General features: G+C 44.8%; 1 protein-coding gene across 1 annotated transcript; it reads right to left on the reverse strand.

Moving 5' to 3' along the window:
- Nucleotides 1–2284: 2284 nt before the first annotated feature.
- LOC127300204 (probable L-type lectin-domain containing receptor kinase S.5) lies at nucleotides 2285–9515 on the reverse strand. The gene is made up of 2 exons (XM_051330289.2): nucleotides 8047–9515; nucleotides 2285–3217 (listed from the first exon to the last, which is right to left on the reverse strand). Exons 1-2 carry the CDS (start codon nucleotides 9392–9394, stop codon nucleotides 2403–2405), a joined length of 2163 nt encoding a protein of 720 aa, XP_051186249.1. The 5' UTR covers nucleotides 9395–9515; the 3' UTR covers nucleotides 2285–2402.
- Nucleotides 9516–9797: the final 282 nt, after the last annotated feature.

Genomic DNA, 9797 nt, shown 5'->3' on the forward strand with positions numbered 1-9797 from the left:
TATGCAGACATGGTTGAGACTTCTCTCCGACCAATAACCAATAGCGGGATCTGGAGATCCATAATGGCTCCCACATATTCAACGATAACTTAGTGATCGATTGAACCATTTACATACGATACCGATTCCCTTTGTCACGCGATATTTTACTTGTCCGAGGTTTGATCATCGGTATCTCTATACCTCGTTCAACCTCGTCTCCTGACACGTACTCTTTACTCGCACCGTGGTATGTGGTCTCTTATGAACCATTCATATGCTTGCAAGCTAATTAGACGACATTCCACCGAGAGGGCCCAGAGTATATCTATCCGTCATCGGGATGGACAAATCCCACTGTTGATCCATATGCCTCAACTCATACTTTCCGAATACCTAATCCCACCTTTATAACTACCCATTTACGCAGTGGCGTTTGATGTAATCAAAGTACCCTTCCGGCATAAGTGATTTATATGATCTCATGGTCGAAAGGACTAGGTAACTATGTATTGAAAGCTTATAGCAAATGAACTTAATGACGTGATCTTATGCTACGCTTAATTGGGTGTGTCCATTACATCATTCACATAATGACATAACATTGTTATTAATAACATCCAATGTTCATGAAACTATGATCATGTATTAATCAACAAGCTAGTTATACAAGAGGCTTACTAGGGACTCCTTGTTGTTTACATAACACACATGTATCAATGTTTCGGTTAATACAATTATAGCATGGTACGCAAATATTATCATAAACACAAAGATATATTATAATAACCATTTTATTATTGCCTCTTGGGCATATCTCCAACATTATTTGAATATATATTATTTGTACAAATAATCTTAGTTCTTGACAGTAATTACGCCAACGCCAAGGATGTTTATTCTGTAGAAGTATATGTATATTTGAAAAATATATCTCGATCCCGTCGTAATGCATGGACATATTTCCTATAATAATCCTCGACCCAATTCCGCCAAGTACCGCCGCACCGGCCGTCAAACCGATGCCTCATGTACGTGCTAACCACATCGTGGTTGTACTGACAACATAATTTTTGTGACCTACGATGTAGGTTTTCTCACTCTCCCGCTGCAACGCGCGGGCATTTTTCCTAGTTTAAATTTAAATAATAAATAAATTGTGATAATTTTTGTAACTTAAAGAAATGCTGAAAATAATTCAACAAGTACAACATTGCACACAAATAATTTAGGTTCATTAAATCACACAAATTTAAAACTTTAAATTACAATGGAAAACAAATAAACAAACTAGACGGCGTTTTTGAGATTCCACAAATGCTCCACCGGATCATCTTGCAGTTGGTGTATGCGGCGGTGGAGTGCGTTTCTACCGGCGGCAATGGACCGTCGCGGCGAGGGGTGGTTGTGGCGGCGACATCGGGGATGGGAGGTGGTCGCGAGGCGAAGGAGGAAAATATTTGTGTTTTTTTTGGCTTTGGTCGCCGATAGGGCTGGCCTGCGGCATTTTCTCGCCACGCCGGCGCCCCCACTACCCCCCCCCCCCCCCCCCCCCCCTACAGATTGGGTTCATCCTGAGGACGCCGGATGGAGAGTTGGGCCACGCCGGCGGAAAAACAAAATTAAGGACCGTGGTTGGGCGTTCGCTTTCATGCCGGTGACCCCCCAAGCGGCTATTGGGGGTCTTTGGAGAGGTCGAGTGGAGATGCTCTAACATAGTAGGTGATAGATTGCGGAAATATTGCTTCTATTGATATGTGGTAACTGGTAATTGTATTTGTATTGAGCATCTTGGGCTGTTTATATAGTAGAGAAGACTTAGAGGGCAAGAAGCCTAGTAAACTACCTAATATAACTAAACCGTAATATACTCTAATCCCCCCTGCAGTCGGATCGCTAGTGACGCGGACGGTCCGACTGGAGAAGAAGCCGAAGACGTGGTGTAGCCCTTGATGCCGATGCCGATGAAGCCGTTGTTGTCGTGGTCGATGGTGCCATGTGTGATGTAGTCGCCTTGGAGAACGTAGATGAGGTAGATGGTGTTTTGGTCGTTGTCGTCCTTGAGCCCGGGAAGACGCTCGGAAGGAGGGAGACGTTGTTGTAGTTGTTGTGGTCAAAGTAGTAGGCGACACGCCGCGCCGAGCTTGTCAAGCTCGGGAGCGCGCCAGGGACGAAGGCACGTACATTGGCATCTAATGATTTTGATTTTGAATTGTACGTGTTAATGATTTTTTCCAAAAACATGGCCAAACATTGCTGGCTATGGTTTTTGGAAAAGTACAAACCTTATTTACTGGAACGGACGTGTAATATACTACTACCTCCGTCTAGAAATAGTGTCTTAGTTTTGTATCATGACACATCAAGTCTTAGTACACTTTTGCACAACTAGACACGTACCACTGGCACGGGGCGATAGCTAGCTAGGTCATCTCCAGGGCATCATCGCTGCTCAACGACTCGTTCTCCTCCCATTGGATGTTCATGATCGCCGCTGTGTCGTCAGATTCCAAGGGGATCCAGCCGCCTTCCGGAGGCCATACGAAGGTGGGCTTCACCAGCGGCACGTCCGGCGGCGTCGCAGACTTGGCAACGATCTGCACCACCTCCGCCATGCTCGGGCGGTCCGACGGGTTGGGGTTGGTGCACGCCAACCCGAGAAGCAGCAAGCGACTAGCGTCGTCCTCGTCGAATTCTCCAGCCACGTCGTCGTCCACCGCCTCAAGCAGTCGTCCCTCCCGGTGAGCCGTCCAGACCCAGTCGGTGAGCAGCTGGAAGGACTCGTTGGAGCCGCCGAGCGCCCGCTCGCCGGTGACGACCTCCAGGATCAGCACCCCGAGCGCGTAGACGTCGGTCTTGCGTGTAGCCTTGTGGTTCATCGAGTACTCCGGCGCGATGAAGCCCCAGGTCCCCGCGACGCCGATGTCCGTGTAGGAGTTCTTGTCCAGGCAGGTGACGATGCGGGCGAGGCCGAAGTCGCCGAGGCGACCACGGAAGGAGGAGTCGAGCATGATGTTGCTGGCCTTGACGTCGCGGTGGAGCACCATGTGCTCGTGCTCGTGGTGGACGTAGTGGAGCCCTGCGGTGACATCCATGACAATGTCGTAGCGGGTGTTCCATCCTAGGAGGGTAGCAGGCTGTTGTGGATTTTCGCGCGTGCGGAACAGGTGCTGATCCAGGCTGCCATTCGGCATGTACTCGTAGATGAGAAGGAGCTCACCTTTCTGATAACACCAACCTGAAAGAGTTAAGGTTAAACAAAACACCATGTTAGAATTATTCTTCCCTGGATTTGTATCTCGTGAGTTTTGTTGTACTCACTCCGTCCGAAAAACGTGAACCAAAATGAAGACCGGACCAGAGCTTAAAAATTAGCCCTAAACAAGGCAATATCAGTAGCATATAGGCTACAAGCTTGGCAATTTTCCTGGGAAGGCCGGGCTGCAGGCCAGGATGGTCAGACCGACGGTCCGTCAATGGGCGGTGGTGGACCCAACCATCCCTAAACCTAGAAGCATACACCGGATTTCTGCCGGCCTCGCAGCTTATCTTTGATGAAAATTTGATCGAGCTTATACTGTGCTCAGCCTTGATCAAAATCTTAGATCCACATTGTACATGGATACAAGTTTAGTAAAAGTGGAAGGCTTACTAATATTAGACAAAATACCTATAAGGAAATATCTTCCGCTATAATATCAATGAAATACATTGTGAAAAGAGCTCCTTCACCTGATTGGCATGGAACACTTGGGTTCTGTCCGGTTTCAGTTGAGTCTAAATTTTCATTTTCATGGTAGTTGTTAACATCTAATACTTTTGTTTGAAGCCCACGAATCCCCCGTTTTCTTTGTTTTTCCCGTGAGATTTTGGCCTCGGAAATCGATCGAAGAGGATCCTCGCGAGCATGAGGCAAGGCGTGGGGTAATTTACAAGTGAGATGTAGATTCACGAAGAACCTGCTAGGTGCTAGCTAGAGCGGAGGAACCTCACGAGAATGAGGGGAGGAACCTGAACCTATTCAGAATCCAACTAGAGATACCTGCCAGTAAGCATTGTCCCGCAAAAATAAAAACATGGATTGTATCAAAGACGGGGGCAGAGACAGCGACGCGATGTGGGCGTCCAAACTTCACGTCCTTGCGGTACTTCTTAAAATATAAGACTACTAATAGTGAAAATAACATAGGTAGTAACATCACACATCCTAAGAGTGATTTTTCGTCCTTCGATATTTGTATCCATGACTTCAAAATCTGTGCGCACTCAGCCAATCGAAAGGACGCTCGTTTTTTAAAATTTTCATAAAATATATTAGAGGTACAGTCTCACGTGATTTTAGTTCCAGCCCCATACTTTAATTTCATCTGGTTCCGTTAGTTTAGTTTCGCCTATTTATCACCGTTAAATCAAGGTGGATGGACAATTTTCGAAAATGTCAATCACTATAAAACTTGTAACTGCTCATCTCTTACTCACCATGTGAAGTGGCATCCATCTTATGTCACACTTATATGTTATTTAGCTCATTTTTTTGCTCAAAATTTGACTTGTGGATTTGAAGATGAGTTAGAAGCGGGATATAATGTGGATCTGACTTGCATCCCTGCTTTTACTTCTGAAAATGACGCCTTCTTTGAATATCACGCATAGGATTCAAATTGAGGATCATGGCATATAGAAGGTTCTTATTCGAGAAGCATGTAGAGGTACTTCTTTAACAAACAAGTTTTTAGTGTGTCCCATGTTTCTTGTCAAGGTGGCATGATCACTTAGGACACCCATCTTCACTCATTGCCCAAAAAGTCCCTAGAGATAATAATCATGTCTACTCTACCGATAATATAAACAAGCCAGTTGTGATGCATGTCAACAAGAAAAGAGTTATAAGGTACCCTGTTCTAGGTCATCTAATTTTTTTTTATTTCTACGTTAGAGCTCATCTCCTTTGATGTGTAAGGTCCTCCTCTTAATTCCGTTGGTAAAAAAAATGTTAATTTTATGGATGACTATATCATATTCATCTGGATTTATTTTCTTAAAGATTAAGTCCGATGAGCTCCAAAAGTGTCACAAGTTTCAACATCTTGTTCAATGACTCTTTGATATGTAAAATTATAACTGTACTATTAGTCCAGAGAGTATAGGTTGAGCTCCTTCCAATGGATTAGAATTTTCACCGTGTATCGTGTCCTTGTGCTAATTTTAGAAGAACCGGTATGTAGAGAGAAGCTATTTTTAAAAATAATATAATTTTTTATTAAATTTCAGAAATACTACTCGTTTTGGAGAAATTTCAAAAATAGGATCCAGTCGATGGTCAGTGGGCCGATAGCCCACCACAGGGGCTGCCATGTTGGCTCATCAAAGGCCACCATAGGGGCATACCGGCCCACAGCCTACCGACAGGTGCCTGTCGGTCCACGGGCCGCCGACTGGATCCTATTTTCGAATTTTCTCAAAAAACAAGTATTATTTCTGAACTTTTTTAAAAAATCATATTATTTTTAAAAAGTTGCTGAAGAGAAAGCATAGAAATATCATTGTGGCTCTTCACACTCGTAGTTTGTGCATCATTAATTATGTGATAATACTTTCTTTGCTAATGTAATATCTTTTTTTTTTTTTTTTTTGAGAAAATGTAATATCTTAGTTAAGGGGACTCCTAGTATATTTATCTATGTTTCACTCCCAATGACTAATCGTTCCATGAGAAACTAGATTATACCATGTTGCGGGGTTTTGTGTCGGCTTGTTGACCTAAATTGGGTCCCATCAATCAATGAAAAGCACTACTCCATGTTTTTCTTATCTATACTAATCTTTATAAATGGTTCACGTGCCTCCATGTTCATACTAACCATTTTTATATCTCTCGAGATGTTGCTTTTGATGAGGAAGTTCTCCGGTTTTCAAAACTTCGCCCTAAATTTGGTGTTATTGTATGCTTCGAGTTTTGTTTATTTCTTCCATTAAAAGGTCTCTGGGTTCATTCATTATAGTGATCAAACAATTTCTATAACTCATGCATCCAAACCTTCTAATAATCCTACTTGATCTGTTTTCTCTTAGGAAAACATGGGAGAAAATTATGCTCCAAACGATGGTCTTTAGTTGTTTACATCAAGATTTCGTTACTGAAGATGATACCACTAGGAGATGGTATCACTAGTTATTTCTCTTGCGTGCACAAGCTATGAGGCAGATTTGGATCAACTCTGGACTATCGGTAGCGGCAAGCGGGTAGGGCAGCCTAGACAAATATTGTTTTGGACTGGGAGATGTTGGGCCACGTCCGTGAACCACCTTCCACCCTACGGATCTTCTGTTCTTGGTAGTGTTACAACACTCTCAACAAGCTCAAGAAATTTCATCCAAGCTGAGGTGACATGTGTTTGTACTACTGCCCACGAATAAGGCTTAAAATAATATTTGTGTTGAAAAAGTTATAGAGGGAACTATTCCCAATACTCGCTTTAGGTCCAAGGCAAGTTGGATTCTTGAGTGAGAGAGGGGAACCCGGAAGATTAGTTGATGGTTTAGAAAATCAAAATGCAGAGAAGCTACGTAATAAGAATATGAGGCTCTTATGAGAATAAGACTTGGCACATTGTACGATCAAATTAGACAAGCAATGTGATTGATCATAAATGAGTATATTGTATTAAGAGAAAAGTTGATGCCACCACAACTTGTCTTGGTTGATAAAAGATTTAAACAGAGGTATGGTATTTACTCCGGGAATACCGTTGAGTCTACTTATTGGAGACTAGGATAATTAGACATGCAAAACGTGTTTGTTCATAGCGTTCTGGAGGAATTAGTTGCCTATATGAACCAACCACCATGATATGAAGAGAAAGATAGTTCACAGTTTGTGCGCAAGATTGAATAGGCTTTGTATGGAACGAAGCAGGAACCATGAGCCTAGTTTTCTTGGATAAGTGCAGACAAAATGGATCTTGGTTTTCTGCATCGAGACCGACACCTCCTTGTTCTAGTACATGAAGAGTGGGACGGCGATGTTCCTGTCTGTACATGTTGATGATATACTTATTGCTGGTTCTTCAGAACAGGCTACACAATATCTTTTTCAAGAGTTAACATCTGATTTTGCCCTCGAGAATTTTGGTGATTTACACTATTTCCTAGGCATATAGGTTCAAAAGGCTTATGAGCACACGTTGTCAACTTCTGAAAAGTAGTTGGTTCAGCAAGGAGATCTTATTGTGTATGTGAGGATCGATGCAATGAGGTACAGGAGCACAGTAGGTGCGGAAAAATACCTCACTCTATGTAAAGGGAACTCGTGTTTTCAGTCAATAAAATCAGCTAATTCATTTGTGTGCCTCACTCTCCACATTGGACTTCGATTGCCCCAAAAAACACAAATATGTCAGTGTGTCATTGGACCTTCAAACTTAGTATGAAGCTTGTCAAGTAGTAATCCACCTTGTGAAGTGCCTTCTCCGATGCAGATTGGGCCGGTTGTCCGTAGGTCAACCAAAGGATTAGTTGATTTCCTTTGTTCTAATTTTATTTCATGGAATGCGTAATCAAGCAACGTTTTCTCATTGAGCTTAGTATACCTCATCGTAAGGCAACACTTCTATGGTTTGAGAATTTGGGAGCTGACCTTTTATCGGTAAAGTTAATATTTGAAGACAAAACATGTAGAAGTTGATTGTAGTGTTATTTGTCAGTGATTAGCAAACAAATGGCTTGATGCAAATTATAGATCAAGCTGTTGTTGGCTTCACTACGCCCTCGATCCTTGATAGTTTAAAGAATTTATGAAGAGTTTAAAAACAATGTTAACTTAGACGGGTTATGATTAAGGGGAGTGTGTTAGAACTATCGTTTCATGTGTTCGTACCACCCACGCGGTTTTTTTATACAAAATACCCATTTGAGGGCGACCTTACGGATAGAGTACCATATAGTATTTGTAGATATGTTTAAATATTTGTGTAGTTAAAGTTACTAAGTCTGACTGCGTATGTATTTTCTAAGATGTTTACATCAGGAAGTAGTTTAGAACTTAAGATAGAGTGGTGAAGAACGTACCAATGAGCGGCACGATATTTCTGTGACGCAGGCGGTTGATGACATCGACCTCTGCGAGGAAGTCGTCGTAGCAGCGGTCTTCATTACGCGTGAACTTCTTCACAGCCACATCGACGCGTGACCTGGTCGTCCCTGACCCTGATCGCAGTGTTCCCTTGTACACAGAGCCAAAGCCTCCTTTCCCTAGCTTCCTTGCCTCGTCAAAGTTGTCTGTGGCCTTCCTGATGGTGACGTACTTGAACTCCCTGGGCGTCCCAGGAAGCCGCCGGAGAGCCTCGGACAGCTTCAGCTCCACCTTGAGCGCCTTATACCTCGCGCTGAAGTAGAAGGCAGCGGCGGCGATCATGGCGGCAGTTACAGCTACTGTCCCAAGGACTGCTGGAAGTATCACCTTCCATTTCTCGCTGTGGTCACTGGGGAGCTTGTCAAGCGTCAAGCTCCAGCTGAGGATAGTGTTCAGCTCGAAGCCCTGTCCCGTCGATCCCGAGAAACCGATGTAGGCTCTCTGTGGGAGATGGCTGCTCAAGTTGAGCGGCGCGTCAAGGACGGCGCTCCCTGGTTTCTCCTTGCCCTGGGGAGCCATGTATACCCATATGTGGTGTCCCACGCCCTTGTAATCGATCCACACAGTATAGTTCGTCGGTATGGTTGGTGCGATTGTAAGGTTGAACGGCGGAACCGAGGAGAGCTGCACGACGTAGGCGGAGTCGACGCTACCGATGTTGAGACCGACGTGGTTGTCGTCGGGATCGTACGACTGCTTGGCCGTGTCGAACTCGACAGCCACGAAGCTGCTGGAGTTGGACTTGGAGGTGGTGTTTGTGAGGCCGAGGAACCCACCATGGCTGCCTGCCGGAGGGCCGTTGAGGGAGGAGGCGATGACGAACGTAAGGCCCTCGCCGTGCTGTTCCTCCCCCGGGTCTCTGTAGATGTTCATGTCAAAGGTGGTGTTGAAGGAGGCTTCGTGCCTCACCCCGTGGGAGTCGAGGCGCCACAGCGTGACGGGATCCGGGAGGAGGACGGATCCGGACTTGTTGATTAGATAGCCAACATTGTTGCGAGTGTCAGGAGTCAGCTGGAGGACTCCCCCATTGATATCCGCATCCTTGAGCACCGCTAACGCTAAGGCAGCTCCTCCGGCACTTCTATCGAAGGAGGGGAAACTGTAGGAGATGATGTCGTCCCTCTTCATCTGGTCACAGCAGCTACAGGAAGGCGAGGCCGCTGCAGCCAGCAACTGGCGGGACCGACCGGAGCTGCAGGATGTAGTAGAGCAAAGCAACGCCATGGCCACGAAGAAACATGCGAGCCATCGCTGCTCTCCTACTAGTTCACTAGCGGCAGGCATACTATTATGTGTATCTTGCTGGATGTGGAGCAGAACTAAAGCTAGTAGCTGACTACTCTTTCAAATCTCCATGGCTGGCCGGCCGGCCGGCCTCTTCTCTTCATATAAGCCTGTGCTTGCTTGCTTGCGCCGTCCTCCTCCACTAATTTGATCTGAGACTTATACGTTCGGTCAGTCAAGTCAGATTGGTGGAATTATAATACTACCTAGATTTTTCCGCAAAACTGGAGCACGTTAGGTTTCAATTTGGCGGTCTTCGTGGAAAGTGCGAAATGCCAACATTTTCTTTTTTGGTGAAATGCCCACAATTTCAATGGGGGCTTTGCTTCTGCCACAGATCTTTGCACTTCAATCGTAAAATAAATATGGTGTCTAAAAAACCTGATTTTGGGGGGGACGACAC

The sequence above is a fragment of the Lolium perenne genome, chromosome 5 (genome assembly GCF_019359855.2).
Source record: "Lolium perenne isolate Kyuss_39 chromosome 5, Kyuss_2.0, whole genome shotgun sequence".
In the NCBI taxonomy this organism is placed as follows: Eukaryota; Viridiplantae; Streptophyta; class Magnoliopsida; order Poales; family Poaceae; genus Lolium; species Lolium perenne.

Excerpts from the sequence above, each read along its gene's own strand:
- LOC127300204 (XM_051330289.2), bottom strand. The coding sequence starts at position 9,394 with ATGCCTGCCGCTAGTGAACTAGTAGGAGAGCAGCGATGGCTCGCATGT. Across the intron at positions 3,218-8,046 it reads AAATATCGTGCCGCTCATTG|GTTGGTGTTATCAGAAAGGT; the intron begins GTACGTTCTTCA and ends TAACTCTTTCAG.